The sequence below is a fragment of the Pan paniscus genome, chromosome 13 (genome assembly GCF_029289425.2).
Source record: "Pan paniscus chromosome 13, NHGRI_mPanPan1-v2.0_pri, whole genome shotgun sequence".
In the NCBI taxonomy this organism is placed as follows: domain Eukaryota; kingdom Metazoa; phylum Chordata; class Mammalia; order Primates; family Hominidae; genus Pan; species Pan paniscus.
In genome coordinates, this window is record NC_073262.2 from 138809028 (window position 1) to 138825653 (window position 16626).

At 46.8% G+C, this 16626-nt stretch overlaps 1 protein-coding gene and 1 long non-coding RNA gene across 2 annotated transcripts in view; one reads left to right on the plus strand and one right to left on the minus strand.

The window, feature by feature from the left end:
- LOC117979494 (uncharacterized) overlaps positions 1 to 16626 on the plus strand; it is a 67463-nt gene that overhangs the window by 11422 nt on the left and 39415 nt on the right. The gene's annotated exons all lie outside the window — the stretch shown is intronic.
- ASB18 (ankyrin repeat and SOCS box containing 18) overlaps positions 1529 to 16626 on the minus strand; it is an 83733-nt gene continuing 68635 nt past the window's right edge. The window contains exon 6 of the mRNA XM_055109252.2: positions 1529 to 16002. Within this exon, the coding sequence (XP_054965227.1) occupies positions 15817 to 16002 (186 nt within the window). The 3' untranslated portion in view covers positions 1529 to 15816. The remainder of the gene's footprint in view (positions 16003 to 16626) is intronic.

The following is a 16626-nucleotide window of genomic DNA, read 5'->3' on the forward strand; positions in this document are numbered from 1 at the left end:
ATATTCCCGGGTCATGGGGGCACTGTCTCATTAAAACCACTCTCGTCCTGAAACTGCAATGCAGACATTAAAGTGCAGTATTTTTCAATTAGAGCTGACGAATTCAATCAAAATTCCATAGATTAGGATGAAATGAGGCATGGGTCATTTACAGGGGAATTTAATTGCCGAGCCATTAGACAAATAGTATATTTGCCATTCCCGCGTTATCCATCATTTTCGACATCAATACCGGGGCCGCATCTCCCCGTCCCGTGGCCGCCCGGCGTCGGCTGTAAACACTCCCTTCCCTGTATCTTCTGATTATATCTGATTTCATTTAGGGCCATGGGGGATTATAAATGTTCACGCAATCAAGTTCATTAGGACTTCAAATCGCATTTCTGATTGGGATCGCTCTGCCGCCGTCCTCCCAGCGCCTTTCAAACCCCAGCGCGTGGCTTTCAAAACATCTTTTTGAATTTAAAGCCTCACATCCTTTTGTCTTCCGACGCCCCCTCCCGCCCCACCCCTCCCGGCGGCTGCAAGCTCTTCGGGCCTCCTTCCCGGGGCAACAGCCCTGAACCCCTCTTGCTGCCAGCGGGTCTGGGGAGGGTGGGGCTGGGCTCCGCAGGCTGTCGGAACCCCCTCCCACGCCGCGCAGCCGCGGGGCGCTTGTGTCCCTGAAGCCTGAGCTGGGCGTGGAGGACAGGCCCCGCGTGTTCGCGGATCGCGAGTGGGGGCCAGCCCCGCACTTCCCGTCCCTGCCGGGCGCTGCGGGTAGGGGGAGCGGAGCGGAGGGGGCGCCTCCCACCTTTGAATCTCCTGGCTGAGGGCCTCTGGGCAGCGATTAGACCCACCCTTGGGGACTGGTGCTGGGGACCCCTTCCTGGGCTGGTCCCTTTCACTCCAAAGCCCCAGGTGAAGGCGGTAGCTGGTGGAGCAACGCGCTCTTCCTATCAGCAAACCCAAGAAACAAAGGGGGAGGCTCTTCTGGGGAGAGCGCGACAAGAAAGGCTCAAGACATCCCTTCCAGCACAGCTGAAAAATAATAGCTTAATATTAACTGCTTCTCATAAAAATATACTTTCACAGAGACACAGTTACAAGAAGCAAACCCTCATTTTATCCCGTACTTTGTGCTCATGGCTGTTAGCTGCCTCAGTAATTTAATTGGAATGGAACGTGAGAAATGTGTCATTTTTGAAGAATTTATGCATCACTTCCTAGAAATCTCATTGTGTTAACTAGGAGCCTACTGCGTTCTGTTTAGAACCCATAATCACATTTTTATGTGTCTGTATTACGAGTTAATGTGACCTCCTGTCTTTAGCAGATAAAAAAAATGTTCTCTTGCGATAACATCTGTATCAAACTCTGGCTTACATCAAATACGCCACAACCCTGGTTTTCCAAGGTTCTCCAAACTTACGAACTTTCTTAAGAGCAGGGAAAATAAATGTGAAGGGAAAAAGCGTCTACCAAATGAATAATTACCCGCTAAATTAAAACGCTGTGTTAAACATAGTCGACAGCAAATACTGCATTCTCAATCATGTTTATTGCTTACAAATTGCATTACAAAGAAATCCACCGTTTTTATCGGAGTGATTAAGCAAAGAATGTTAGGACTGCAGAAATACCATTCTGGAAAATTAGATGAAGGCTGAAAACCCAGCTAGTTACATTGCAATAGTAAATGTATAATTTTGTTAAAGAACACGTTTAACACGCAAATGAGGATTGGGATGTTATCATGGTATCATAAAAGAGTCAACTGAAAATTATATTTATTTATAAACACATTGCCTATAAACTGCACATATTTAATACAAAGGAAGCAGGCAATTCCATAATCAATATTTTAATTATTGAATTTTTTATTATGGCAGCACGATTCTATATGATAGTTTACGAATTTGTAGTTTTCGTAGGCTCCCCTCCCCTTTATCATGTGAGCTAAGATCTTCCTGTTTTCCTCCTTTTTAAATTCTGGGGAGAGTAGGTTGGTGGGCGAGGGTAAGACCGTTTGCTTATGGCGCCACCTGCAGGCCTCTCTGAAAATGAATTTCAAAACCTATTCAATCTTGCGCAGGGTTCTAGATTCCTCAGGCTTATTTTAGCAATTTAGTGAAATTAATTTTTGTTTTAACAGAGAAAGATGTTAACAATTTCAACGCAAATCCCGGAGTTTGAAAAGGATTTTGATGTTCTCAAACTACACTTAAATCCTAGAAATGAGATGCAGTATTGACCATAATTGAAATACAGGGGTTTCTGCATATCCCATCTGGACATAACAAATTTGACTAAGCAGTAATTTATCCTTAAAATAATGGAATAAAAGATACAACATTCCTGATTTATCCCTTGGTCCTTGGGCAGCCCTTAAAAGGTGAAAAGCACTTGGCAAGCTAATAGCACCCGAAATTGTAGTGATTGAGCAGCTTCTTAGGTGCCTGGCGTGGACAGGAGGCGGGGGCACTGGAGTGGACCAGCTCATTCCGCAAGCCTGTATTTTACACCATTTCTGCAGAAGGTTAAGTGTTCTTTGCAAAAGTTCAACAGCCTGCCCCATCAGTATGTGTCTAAAGGGTCATTTCAGAGGTTGGAAATTGGACAATTATATACAGTTAACTGGGATCAGCAAATGCTCCATAGACTTAAAGAGTCAGTGGCTTTGATTTTCTTTAAACCATACTGAGTCGATGATTATCAAGTAACTTAAATCAACATAAATATACTAAAAAGGCAGGCCTAATGCTGGGTTCAGAGTTTTAAACATAACACGTCACACAGTGCTGGGTCTGTGTACTAATTGCCTGTGGACTGTGGATTGTGTCTGATGGTCCAACCGTGAATGTTTCGTCCTGTCCTGGACATGGTTGGTGCGGACAGAGGCCAGCCTCCCCAGGACCAATATTAGTGGAGAGCTTCATTTGTGTATTTTATTTTTTTGAGATGGGGTCTCACTCTGCCACTCAGGTTGGAGTGTAGTAGCACGATCTCAGCTCACTGCAACCTCTGCCTCCCAGGGTCAAGCGATCCTCTCATCTCAGCCTCCTGAGTAGTTGGGACCACAGGCATGTGCCACCACACCTGGCTAATTTTTTGTATTTTTGGCAGAGATAGGGTTGCCCGGGCTGGTCTTGATCTCCTGAACTCCAGCAATCCACCTTCCTAGGCCTCCCAAAGTGCAGAGGTTACAGGTGTGAGCCACTGTGCCCAGCCACTTGTTTCTTTTTTAATTCTCTGTGGTCAAATGACAAGTAATAATCAAAGACATTCAATAAAAGTTGGAGGCAAAATATTCCTCTGTTGTCTTTTTTTTTTTTTTCTTTGACACAGGGTCTCACTCTGTCGTCCAGGCTGGAGTGCAGTGGTACAATCATAGCTCACTGGAGCCCTGATCTTCCAGGCTTAAGTGATCCTCCTGCTTCAGCCTCCTGAGTAGCTGGGACCACAGGTGCATGCCACAATGCCCGGTGAATTTTCAAATTTTTGGTAGAGATAAGGTGTCACTGTGTTGCCCAGGCTGGTCTTGAACTCCTGCGCTCAAATGATCCTCCTGCCTCCCAAAAGGCGGGGATTACAGGCATGAACCCCTGTGCCCGGCCCTCTGCTATCTTTTTTTTTTTTTTAAAGTAGAAATAGCCGGTAAAATCATCCTTTACTCTTTTGTTACTTTCTGAATTTTGAGCTGTGTGAATGTGTCATTAAAAACTAAATTTGAAATTAAAGGAAATAATTTAGGCCTTGTAGAATTGAGTTTAGGTAATACACTCAGTGAGAAAAAGAATGATGTTCAGTGTGAACTGTGTAAGAAAGGAAAACGTTTTTAGACCCTTTAATAAAACAAACAAACCAACAAACCAGAATATATTTTGTTCACTGGAAAAGAAGTAAGCCAAGATAATTCTAGTCTTAAAGTAGAATGCCTCTTTAGATGTTTATCAACTAGCTTACCTCCCTCTCTCCTTCTTTCCCTCCCTGCTTCTCTAATTGCCTCCTTTCCTTTTCTTAGTCTTGTCTCCCTCCTCCTCTTCTTCCTCCTTCTCCATCTCCTCTTCTTCCTCCTTCTCTATCTCCTCTTTCTTTTTGTTCTCTTTCTCTCTCTTTTTTTTTTTTAGACAAGGTCTCACTTTGTTACCCAGGCTGGAGTGCAGTGGTGCCATCTTGACTCACTGCAAACTCCACCTCCCAGGCTCAGGTGATCCTCCCATCTTAGCCTCCCGAGTAGCTGGGACTATGGGTGCATGCCCCCACACCTGGCTAATTTTTTGTATTTTTGGTAAAGATGGAGTTTCACCATATTGCCCAGGCTGGTCTCGAACTCCTGGGCTCAAGGTATCCATTCGCTTTGGCCTCCCAAAGTGCTGGGATTACAGGTGTGAGCCACTGTGACTGGCTCTTTCTCTTCTTCTTATTGATATGGTTTGGATGTTTTTCCCTTCAAAATCTCATATTGAAATGTAACCTCCACTGTTGGAGGTGGGGCCTGGTGGGAGGCGTTTGAGTGATGGGGGCGGATCCCTCATGAATAGCTTAGCACTATCCCCTTGGTGAGGAATGAATTCTTGCTCTGGTGGTTCACATGAGATCTGGTTGTTTAAAAGAACATGGCACCTGCCCCCTCTTGCTCTCACTCCTGCTTTCACCATGTGACATGCCTGTTCCCCCTTCACCTTCCACCATGATTGAGCTTCCTGAGGCCCTCACCAGGAGCAGATGCTGACACCATGCTTCCTGTATAAGCTGCAGAACCCTGAGGCAATTAAAACTATTTTCTTTATATATTACCCAGCCTTAGGTATTTCTTAATAGCAATGTAAGAACAGACTAATATAGAAAATTGGTACCAAAGAGTGGGGTGTTACTATAAAGATACCTGAAAATGTGGAAGCGACTTTGGAACTGGATAATGGGCAGAGTTTGTAAGAGTTTGCAGGTCTCCAAAGAAGACAGGAAGATGAGGGAAAGTTTGGAACTTCCTAGAGACTGGTTAAATGGTTGTGACAAAATGCTGATAGTGATATGGACAGTGAAGGCCAGGCTGAGGAGGTCTCAGATGGAAATGAGGAACTTACTGGGAACGGGAGCAAAGGTATAACTGGTCACCCTTGTTATACCTAAGCAAAGAGCTTGGCTGCATTGTGTCCATGCTCTAGGGCTTTGTGGAATTTGAACTTAAGAATGATGACTTAGGGTATCTGGTAGAAGAAAGTCTGTTTTTTTTCTTTTTCTTTTTCATTTTTTGAGATGGAGTCTTGCTCTGTCGTGCAGGCTAGAGTCCAGTGGCATGATCTTGGCTAACTGCAACCTCTGCCTCCTGGGTTCAAGCAATTCTCCTGCCTCAGCCTCCCAAGTAGCTGGGATTACAGCCACCTGCCACTGTGTTTGGCTAATTTTTGTATTTTTAGTAGAGATGGGGCCTTACCATGTTGGCCGGGCTGGTCTCGAACTCCTGACCTCAAGTGATCTGCCCACCTTGGCTTCCCAAAGTGCTAGGATTATAGGCATGAGCCACTGTGCCCAGCCTGATAGAAGAAATTTCGAAGCAGCAAAGTGTTCAAGAGGCAGCCTGGCTGCTTTTAACAACCTACAGTTAGACAGGGAAGCAAAGAAATGTCGTAAAGTTGCAACTTATATTTGAAAGAGAATCAATGCATAAAAGTTTGGAAAATTTGCAGCCTAGCTGTGTGGCAGAGAAAGAAAAAACATTTTTAAGAGAGGAATACAAGCAGGCCATTAAGCAACCATTTGCTAGAGAGATTAGAATGACTAAAAAGGAGCCTAGTGCTAATGTCCAAGACAATGGGAAAAAGCACATTTCAGAGATCTCCAAGGCAGCCCCTCCCATCACAAGCCCAGAGGACTAGGAGGAAAGAAAGGTTTTGTGGGGCAGGCCCAGGGCCCTGCTGCCCTGCACAGCCTCAGGACACTGTTCCCCGTATCCTGGCCACTCTGGCTTCAACATCAGCTCAACGGGGCCCAGGTACAGCTTGGGCTGCTGCTTTTGAGAGCACAAGCTGCCGTATACATTGGCGGCTTCCACATGGTGTTAAGACTGCAGGTGCACAGAATGCAAGAGTGAAGGAGGTTTGACAGCTCTCACTTAGATTCCAGAGAATGTATGGAAAAGCCTGGGTGCCCAGGCAGAAGCCTGCCACAGGGACAGAGCCTCCATAGAGAAACTCTACTAGGGCAATATGGAGGGGAAATACAGGATTGCTCAGCTGCTGGATGCAGTTGTGGGAAGGGGATCTCCACCCTCCAGACCCAAGAATGGTAGAGCCACTGGCAGCTTGCAACCTCAGTGTGGAAAAGCTGCAGGCACCTAACTCCAACGTGTGAGAGCAGCCATGTGGGCTGCATCCAGGGAAGCCATAGGGGTGGGGCTACCCAAGGCCTTGGAAGCCCACCCCTCACACCAAGATGCAGGATGCGGAGTCAAATGAGATTGTTTTGGAGCTTTAAGATTTAATGACTGCCCTGCCATTGCAGACTTGTGTGGGGCCTGTTGACCCTTTCTTTTGGCCAATTTCTCCCTTTTGGAATGGGAATGTACACTCAATTCCTGTACCACCATTGTATCTTAGGAGTAAATAACTTGTTTTTGACCTCCTAGGCTCATGGGTGGAAGGAACTCCAGATGAGACTTGGGGCTTGGGACTTGTGATTTAATGCTGGAATGAGTTAAGACTTTGGGAGGCTATTGCAAAGACATAATTGTATTTTGAAATGTGAGGAGGACATGAAATTTGGGGTCTAAGGGTAGAATGATATGATTTGGATATCTGTCCTCTCCAAATCTCATGTGGAAATATAATCCGCAGTGTTGGAGGTGGGGCCTGGTGAGTGGTGTTTGGTCATGGGGCAGATCCCTCATGAATGGCTTAATGCCATCCCCTTGGTGATGAGTGAGTTTTCACTCTGGTAGTTCACATACGATCTGGTTGTTTAAAAGAGTGTTGCGCTGGGCATGGTGGCTCACGCCTGGAATCCTAGCACTTTGGGAGGCTGAGGTGGGCGGATCACCTGAGGTCAGGAGTTTGAGACCAGCCTGACCAACATGGTGAAACCCCGTCTCTACTAAAAATACAAAATTACCTGGGCGTGGTGGCGCATGCCTGTAATCCCAGCTACTCTGGAGGCTGAGGCAGGAGAATCGCTTGGACCCGGGAGGTGGAGGTTGCAGTGAGCCAAGATTGCGCCATTGCACTCTAGCCTGGGTGACACAGTGAAACTCCATTTCAAAAAAAAAAAAAAGTGTTGCACCTCCCCACTCTCTTGTTTCTGCTCTTGCCACATAACGCACCTGCTCCCCCTTTGCCTTCCACCATGATTGAAGCTTCCTGAGGCCCTTGCTGGGAACAGATGCTAGCACCATGCTTCCTATATAACCTGTAGAACCCTGAGCCAATTAAACCGCTTTTGTTGATAAATTACCCAGCTTTGGGCATTTTTTATAGCAATGCAAGAACGGACTAATACACTTATCCATGTGGAATTATGCAAGTCCTTTAATTGTAGAACTTCCTAACACGTGTAGCACAGAGCATAGCTAAACACAGTCACTGAAACAATATTTTTGTCAGGCATTTTATTTTTTTGCTTTAACAAAGCAATTTGCTAGCCGTAAATACTACAAAACTATGAATAAGTTCCATCTCATCTGATGATTAAGATAGGGCCAGAGAACCCACTAGCCATTTTTGTCTCAAAGAATCACAGCCATCCATAAATCAGGTACAATATTCAGCACATCTCGACAGCCACTAGAACCCAGGTGACTTAGAACTCATTTCTAGTGCCAGTTGATTTCCTACCCCTTCTCTTGCAGCTGTGATGTCATGTTCCTGAGAAGTTAGGGGCAGAGTGAAGGATTCTTTCCAGCTGAGGAGGTTCAGTTAATTACTGTGTGACTTGGTCCATGCTGACCAAGAGCACTTGGCTGAAGGTCTGGTTGCCATAGTTCATATGATATTGACTTGGCAGGGTGGGACTAAGGGAATGCTCATCATAGAAATCACCTGACTGCCTGTGGGACACTGATGAGATCGATGGCCAGGGAAGCCACACAGTGCACAAACTGCCACCCGCCCTGGGAATACGACAGCCCCCGTTCAACACAGGCCCATAGGCAGAGAGAACATGGCCAAGAATGGGGCCCTTCTCTCCATGCCTTCCTAATATGCCCAAGTTTCTCCAGCAGCCTTGAGACAAGTTGTCCTATACTTGGCTGTGAGCACCACAAGCAGGAGGGCACCAGTCAAGTCTGTCTTGTTGATGATGGATCCTTGGCCCCAAGCACTGGGCTCCACCCCCAGCAGACTTTCAAAAGTGATAGTTAAATGAATGAGCAAATGTCAAGAAAAAAAAAAAAAAAAAGAAACCCAGAAAATAGTAAGTGTTGATGAGGATGTGGGGGAATTGGAACTCTTGCGTATTGCTGGTGGGAAGGTAAAATTGTGCAGCTGCTATGGAAAATAATATAGAGGTTCCTTAAAAGATTAAATCCAGAACTACCATATCATCTGGCAATCCCACTTCTGGGCATACATCTAAAGGAATTGAAAGTAGGATCTGGAAGAGCTGTTTGCACACCCATATTCATCGCAGCATTCTTCACCATAGCCAAGAGGTGGAAACAGTCTAAGTGTCCACTGACAGAGGAGTGGATACACAAAATGTGGTATATACAACAGAATATTATTCAGCTTTTATTTATTTATTTTTATTTTTATTTTTTTTTGAGACAGAGTCTCGATCTGTCGCCCAGGCTGAAGTGCAGTGGTGTGATCTCGGCTCACTGCAACCTCCACCTCCCAGGTTCAGGCAATTCTCCTGCCTCAGCTTCCCGAGTGGCTGGGACTACAGGCGCCTGCCACCATGCCCGGCTAATTTTTTGTATTTTTAGTAGAGGCAGGGTTTCACCATGTTAGCCAGGATGGTCTCGATCTCCTGACCTCGTGATCGGCCTGCCTCGGACCCCCAAAGTGCTCACTACAGGCGTGAGCCACTGCGCCCAGCCTATCAGCTCTTAAAAAGAAAGAGGCCAGGCATGGGGGCTCATGCCTATAGTCTCAGCACTTTGGGAGGTCGAGGTGGGAGGATCACCTGAGTCCAGGAGTTCAAGACCAGCTAGAGCAACATGGCGCGAGACCCTGTTTCTACAAAACATTTTTTTTTTTTTTTAGTTAGCCAGATACGGTGGCGTGTGCCTGTGGTCCCAGCTACTCAGGAGGCTGAGGCAGGAGGATCAGCTGAACCCAGGAGGTCAAGGCTGCTGTGAGCTGTGTTCATGACACCGCACTCCAGCCTGGGTGACAGAGTAAGACCCTGACTCCAAAAAAAAAAAAAAGAAGGAGGAAATCCTGTGGCATGCTACATGAATGAATGTTGAGGACACTATGCTGAATCAAAGAAGCCAGCTGCAAAAGGACAAATATTGTATGATTCCATTTAGTAGGAGGTATTTAGAGCAGTCAAAATTATGGGCAGTAAGTAGACTGGTGGCTGCCAGGGCTGGGGGGAGGGGAAACAGGGAGTTGCTTTTCAATGTGAAAAAGTTCTAGAGAACTATTACACAGCAGTGTGAATCTATTTAACACTACTGAACTCTACACTTAAGATAGCTAAGAGGAATTTTTTTTTTTTTTTTGAGATGGAGTCTCACTCTGTCTCCCAGGCTGGAGTGCAGTGGCACAATCTCTGCTCACTGCAATCTCCACCTCCCAGGTTCAAGCAATTCTCTGCCTCAGTCTCCCGAGTAGCTTAAATTACAGGTGCCCGCCACCACGCCTGGCTAATTTTTTTTTTTTTTTTGTATTTTCAGTAGAGACGGGGTTTCACCATCTTGGCCAAGTTGGTCTTGAACTCCTGACCTCGTGATCCACCCGCCTTGGCCTCCCAAGTGCTGAGATTACAGGTGTGAGACACCGCACCCGGTCGGGAAAATTTTATATTATGTGCTTTTTACCACGATAAAATGTAAAAAAAAAAAAAAAAATTAAAAATAAATGAACAAATGAGTGAATGGTTTATTCCAAAGGAATTTCATGGATTAACTCTTCCCCGGAGCATCTGAATTTAAAAATTCTTAGGGGTGAACATAATGAAAAAGAAATAAGTCCTCCATGTTGGCAAAACTTCAGGCAGCTATGGGGGGACCTTTGGGGATCACTGTGAGAATCGTGTTGCTGTTTTTAAGCCGCAATTTGGGGAAAAATAAGCTTTTGAAAACCTAATAATTGATGATTATTTATTAGATTTTTAGAAGTGTAAAGTCAGTATGTTTTCATTTATTTATTTATTTAAACAGTCTTGCTCTGTCACCCAGGCTGGAGTACAGTGGTGCAGTCTCGGCTCACTGCAACCTCCACCTCCCAGGTTCAAGTGATTCTCCTGCCTCAGCCTCTCAAGGAGCTGGGATTACAGGCAACCGCCATTGTGTCCAGCTAATTTTTGTATTTTTAGTAGAGACGGGGTTTTGCCACATTGGTCAGAGGCTGGTCTCGAACTCCTGACCTCAGGTCATCCACCCGCCTCGGCCTCCCACAGTGCTGGGATTACAGGCAGGAGCCACCATGCTTGGCCAAGTCAGTATTTTTTTTTTTTTTTTTTTTTTTTTGAGATGGAGTCTCCCTCCGTCACCCAGGCTGGAGTGCAGTGATGCAATCTCAGCTCACTGCAACCTCCACTTCCCGGATTCAAGTGATTCTCCTGCCTCAGCCTCCCGAGTAGCTGGGATTACAAGCATATGCCACCATGCCAGGCTAATTTTTTGTATTTTTAGTAGAGACTGGATTTTTCCATGTTAGCCAGGATGGTCTCGATCGTCAGTATGTTTTAAAAGAGCTCTGCCTTCTTCCAGGACTCTTAAATACATATTTAAAATTTTAGAAAGTCAGCCAAACTGTTTTCTATGGTAGGGTGGGGTGGAAGGGGTGGCTGGAGGGTATAGTCTTAGAAGACAGGCATATTTCCATTTTCAGAATTCAATGAGGACTGTGCTCCTTAAAGGCCATGGTGGCTGTGTTTCTTACTGTTCTTACCCTTGCTATTTAAATAACATTGCTGGCTGCGCATGGTGATTCATGTCTGTAATCTCAGCACTTTGGGAGGCTAAGGCAGGCAGATTACTGAGCCCAGGAGCTCAAGACCAGTCTGGGCAACAAAGCGAGACCCCATCTCTACAAAAAATAAAAAAATTGATGGTGTGCACCTGTAGTCCCAGCTGCATGGGAGACTGAGGCAGCAGGATCCCTTGAGCGCAGAAGGTCGAGGCTGCAGTAAGCCACGTTCAAGCCACTGCACTCTGGCCTAGGTGACAGAGCGAGACCTTGTCTCAAAAAAAAAAAAAAAATTGCTATTTTTTTGCCCATTTTTTACAGTCTCTATCTTAATATTGGGCTGTTTTCTTCTTCTAATGATAAAACAATCCTAATAACAGAAGGAACCATTTATCAAGTTCTTTCTCTGGGTTGGGCTCTGGGCCTGGGTTTTTGCAGTTCCTCTGCTCAGTGGGGCCTGCAGATCAGGATCCAAGGTTAACAGAAACATCCAAATGCTTGGAGCCACAGAATCTGGGCCCCACTCCAAACCTCTAGAGTCTGAATCTGCATTTCAACAAGATCCCTTCAAATTTGGTGAAGACCTGCCTTACACCAGACATCTTACTAATTCCTAAGTGAGAGAGGTGCAGATATGTTCACTTCCCAGGTAAGCAAATTGAGCCAATTTCAGTTAAGTCATTGTTCTTGTTCAGTGGAGAAGCTCTGAACCTATCTCTAAGGTGTTACCTTGGGCTGCTACTCATCTTCCAGTGTATTGCATCCCTTTCCAGGACAAAGAAATCTTCCTAGAGTCCCACTGAGACCAAACCTGCTCACTTGCTTCGTGGTTCCTCATAGCCTGTCCAGTGAAGTTCAGAATACTTGGTCTGGAAGCCAAGTACCTCCTGATCTGCCCCCACCTTCTCTAGCCTTGCCTCCTTCCAGCTGCCAAAGCATGGGGATCCTCCTAGCCAGGAGGATAAATCACTATCCCTCCACGGAACCCTGTACTTCCCTGCACCCCTGCCTTCATTCAAGTTTTCCTTTGGAGGCAGTGGTAACTCCTGAAAGTCTATGTAGGAGAGGCTTGGGGAGAGTCATCTGCCTGGGATGGGGATCTGAGGGGTCTTGAAGCTGGGTTTACGTAGCCCTTTTGTAGGACAGATCAATTGTCCATCTCAAAGGGTGGGTGAAGGTGGGTCAGCTGATGGAGCTGGGGGATGCTGTCTTATCACTCCCTGGGCAGGTCCACTGTGTTAAAACTTGATTGTCCACCAAGGTGCACCCTGGCTAACTCCTTCATGATGTCCATCCTCACTTCCTGGGCTCTGCCTGGGCCCCCCTTTCACTCCATGATGGGCTTTACTCATGGTGCATATAACATCCCACCTCACCCTGCAGTTATTTGCTGGGGTCTGAATTCCCTTTCCAGATTCTACCAATGGGAGGGTGGTATGGTTTGTATATTTGTTCCCTCCTAATCCCATGTTGAAGTTTGATCCCCAGCATTGCAGGTAGGGCCTCATGAGAGGCGTTTGGGTCACAGGGCCTTGGTGACCTCCCTGCAGTATTGAGTCAGTTCTTGCTGGATTAGTACACTTGGGAACTGATTGTTAAAAAGCCCAGCACCTCCTCCTCTCTCCCTTGTCCCTCTCTTGCCATGTGACACACTGGCTCCCTTTCATTTTCTGCCATGAGTAAAAGCTTCTTGAAAGGCCTTACCAAAAGCACATGCTGGCACAATGCTTCTTGTACAGCCTGCAGAACTGTGAGCTGAATAAACCTCTTTTCTTTATAAATTGCCCGGCCTCAGCTGTTCCTTTAGAGTGATGCAAAACAGACCAGTACAGAGGGAGTGTCTCCTCTGAGGTTCATTGGGGCAGCACCTTGCGCTGGCTGTAATGGAAAAAAGAGAGCCACTGCTTGTCCTTGGAGGATGACCATGAAGAGTCTTTGCTTTAAAATACAGAGTATTCATAGAAAATGTGATGTCTCATAGGGCCAACAGATCAGGAGATGACTGCTATTGAAAAGGTGTTTTATTGCTCATTGTTCCTAAGAGGAGAGGGTATGCTATGACATGGGGGCAGCCCATGAGGAAGCCCCAGGGCCTTTCAGGAGGCAGGGGAGGAATGGGCAAGAGAGGGCAAGGCTGAAGTTTGTCTAGTTTGGATAATTTCAGCAGACTCTGGGGCATAGGACTTTCCCAAGTTGTGTGGCACCTGCTCTGGAGTAGACAGTGGTCTGGCATGTGAGAAAGAGTGGGATATAAGAGGGGGTTGAGGTGTGGGCTCTGGGCTCCAGATTGGTTGGCTAACATTGGAAAAGAATGCTTTGTGTGGAATTGTTTACTGTTGCTAAGAACCAGCTAAGCCTGGTGGGTGGGGGGCAGTCAGTTCCTCCTGGGTCAGCAAGGCCCCAGATGTCAAAGCATCTGAATAGAGAAAGTAAGCTGGGGGAGGGGGCTCACTCCTGCAATTCCAGCTACTCAGGAGGCAGAGGCAGGAGGATTACGTGAGGCCAGGAATTAGAGCCTGGGCAACATGCGAGATCCCATCATCTATATAAAATAGAAAAAATTATCCCAGTGCAGTGGTGTGCACCTGTAGTCCCAGCTACATGGGAGGCTGAGGCAGGAGGATCACTTGAGCCAAGAAGGTCGAGGCTGCAGTGAGCTATGATTGCACCACTGCACTCCAGCCTGGGTGACAGAGTGAGATTCTGCCATATATATATCTGGGCACGTGGAACCAACATACGTTTTCTTCCTAGCCAGACACTGATGGTCAGGCTTTTCTATGGCTAACTGATCCCAGATAAGTGCACTGGAGAGAGATGCACCATTTTGTGGGAACCACCCTCTACCCCAAGGTGTATATATATATGGAATAGAGAAAATAAGACAAGGTTGATATAGTCCTTGTTGTCTAGAGCATCTCTGTTGGCATGTGACGCTCAGGCTGAGCTGAAGGCCCCTTTGATCAACCTGTGTCTGTTCCTGGCATCTGACTTCCCAGACTGTTCCTGGAGCTGGAGCAGTGGCTTTTGGTGAGGGTGTCACATGAAGACTCACACAGGATGGAAACTTCCACTCACCATCCTGCCGGTGTCCTCCTGGGGAGCTCTGGGCTGTAATATGCTTGGGAGCACTGAGAGCACCGACAGGCCCTGGGCAGGTGCACGTGCCTTGGTTGCAAGTGTTCTTTCTCAACATGCAGGTCCGTTGTGATCTAGGGTACAGAGTTTCCCCGGGTGGTCGGGCCCCAGCGGGGTGAGAGGCCTCTCTGTGAGGGGAGGATCCCAAGGCTCAGGGGCAGCATGAGGGCTGCTAACACACTGGAAAAATACATATACAGTAGGTCCTTAAATAATGTTTTGTTTAATGTCATTTTATTATAACACCGATAAGAAACAAAACTGATTCGGCCGGGCGTGGTGACTCATGCCTGTAATCCCAGCACTTTGGGAGGCCGAGGCGGGCAGATCACCTGAGATCGGGAGTTTGAGACCAGCCTGACGAACATGGAGAAACCCCGTCTCTACTAAAAATAAAAAATTAGCCGGGCGTGCTGGCACATGCCTGTTATCCCAGCTACCAGGAAGGCTGAAGCAGGAGAATTGCTTGAACCTGGGAGGCGGAGGTTGCGGTGAGCCAAGATTGCGCCAGTCCCGCGCCAGTCTCAAAACAAACAAACAAAAAAACAAAAAAGAAACAAGACTGATTCCTGGGCAAGGCCACTGTCTGTGTGGGTTTTCTCTGGGTGCTCCAGTTCCCACCCACATCCCAAAGCTGAGCAAGTGAGGTGAGCTGTCGTGTCTGAATTGTCCCAGTGTTGTGTGTGGGTGGGTGGGTGTGGGGGGGTGTGAGCACCCTGCGATGGAACAGCACCCCGTCCAGGCCTGGTTCCTGCCCTGCACACTGAGTTGCTGGGGTGGACTCTGGCCACGCACGACCCTGAACTAGAATAAGCACATTAGAATATGAATGAATGAATGAATGAATACAAATTATTGTAAAGTAAAAATTCATAAGGCATACAATAATCATCCAAATGCATGACAATAAATGATGCAGTATGAGAGGGCCTAGCAAGCCTGCCACATTGGTGACTGTTCTGAACTTCGTGGTGGTAGGAGGTGCTCCTGACAAGGTTCGTTTTGCAAACATTTATTCCTTGATCTAACCCACCAGCAGGACAACCACCATCACATACTGATTCACCAAAAATTGGGTAAATAATTATCTTACTTGTTATTCATCTCTTTTAAAGGTATGTGTAGCTTGCCTTTATTTCAATCTTTACTATTAGAATTGTATTGGTCTTTATTTAGAAGTGTGGTGATCTTTTTGTGACCAGAAATATGCTGTAGGAACATCATTCTTGTTTATATCAATTAACCTTGGGAAAACTGGCATTATTATACCTCATTTAGCTTAAAGCTGGTTCCCTAGAACCTATCGAAGACCTTAAGTGAGGACTCACTGTACCTTTTGGCTTAACTGTTGTTGAAAGGTACTTTCCCAGACCAAGTGCTGTGATAGTCACGATTTCACTGGATTTTCACAAGCGACCCTGAGAGGCAGAAAGGGCTTTTGTTGCCAATTCCATTTCGAGGTGAACCTGAAGCTTGGCAAGGTCTGTGCTTCACCTGGTCCCACGGGGAGCAAGTGGGAAGGGAACTCCCATCACCTCCATCTGCATCAGGGCACTCTCCAACACGCGGCCTCCACGGAAGGGCAGCGAGGAGAACAACAGTATTGGTTGCAGCGTTCTGTGTTTCAGTGCAAAACATCCTGTGGCTCCAAAAGTAGATAATTCTGCAGGGGCTTTGGCAAGGGTAACAGGGGGATGAGGTCAAAGCACCTTTTGCCAAACAGTCTGCGAAGGGCACAGCGGCAAAGATGCTGCAGGCAGCGTGGGGTGAGGGCCAAGGCAAAGAGGGACTGGTAGAACGGCTTGTGCATCTGGAAGGGAAGGTAGGTGGATTAGAAATCTGGGCACGTGGAACCAACATACGTTTTCTTCTTAGCCAGACCACTGATGGTACAAGCGGGCTTTTCTATGGCTAACTGATCCCAGATAAGCGCACTGGAGAGAGACGCACCATTTTGTGGGAACCACCCTCTACCCCAGGGGCTTGTGTGCTCTTCCAAAGCACAGTTCCTGCCGAGTGAGAGGGGATTCTGACTGGGGTGACTTCAGATGCTCCAGGTGGTCTCCCCGAATTCCGTTTTGCTCCATCCTCTTTGCACAGCAGCCCTACAGCTCTGGGGTGGCCCTGTTCATCTCCCCCAGTCATGACCAGCTCTTCCCTTCTGCCAGGGAGGGGCTCAGGAGCGAGTGCATGGCATTGGTCTGGTGGTCAGTCATGCACACATGACTCAAGTCAGTGAAACAGAAAAAACACACACAACTCTTCTCACTCTCTTTTTTTTTTTTTTTGAGATGGAGTCTAGCTCTGTCGCCCAGGCTGGAGTGCAGTGGCGTGATCCCAGCTTATTGCACTCTCTGCCTCCTGGGCTCAAGCGATTCTCCTGCCTTAGCCTCCTGAGTAACTGGCATTACAGGTGCTTGCCACCATGCCTGGG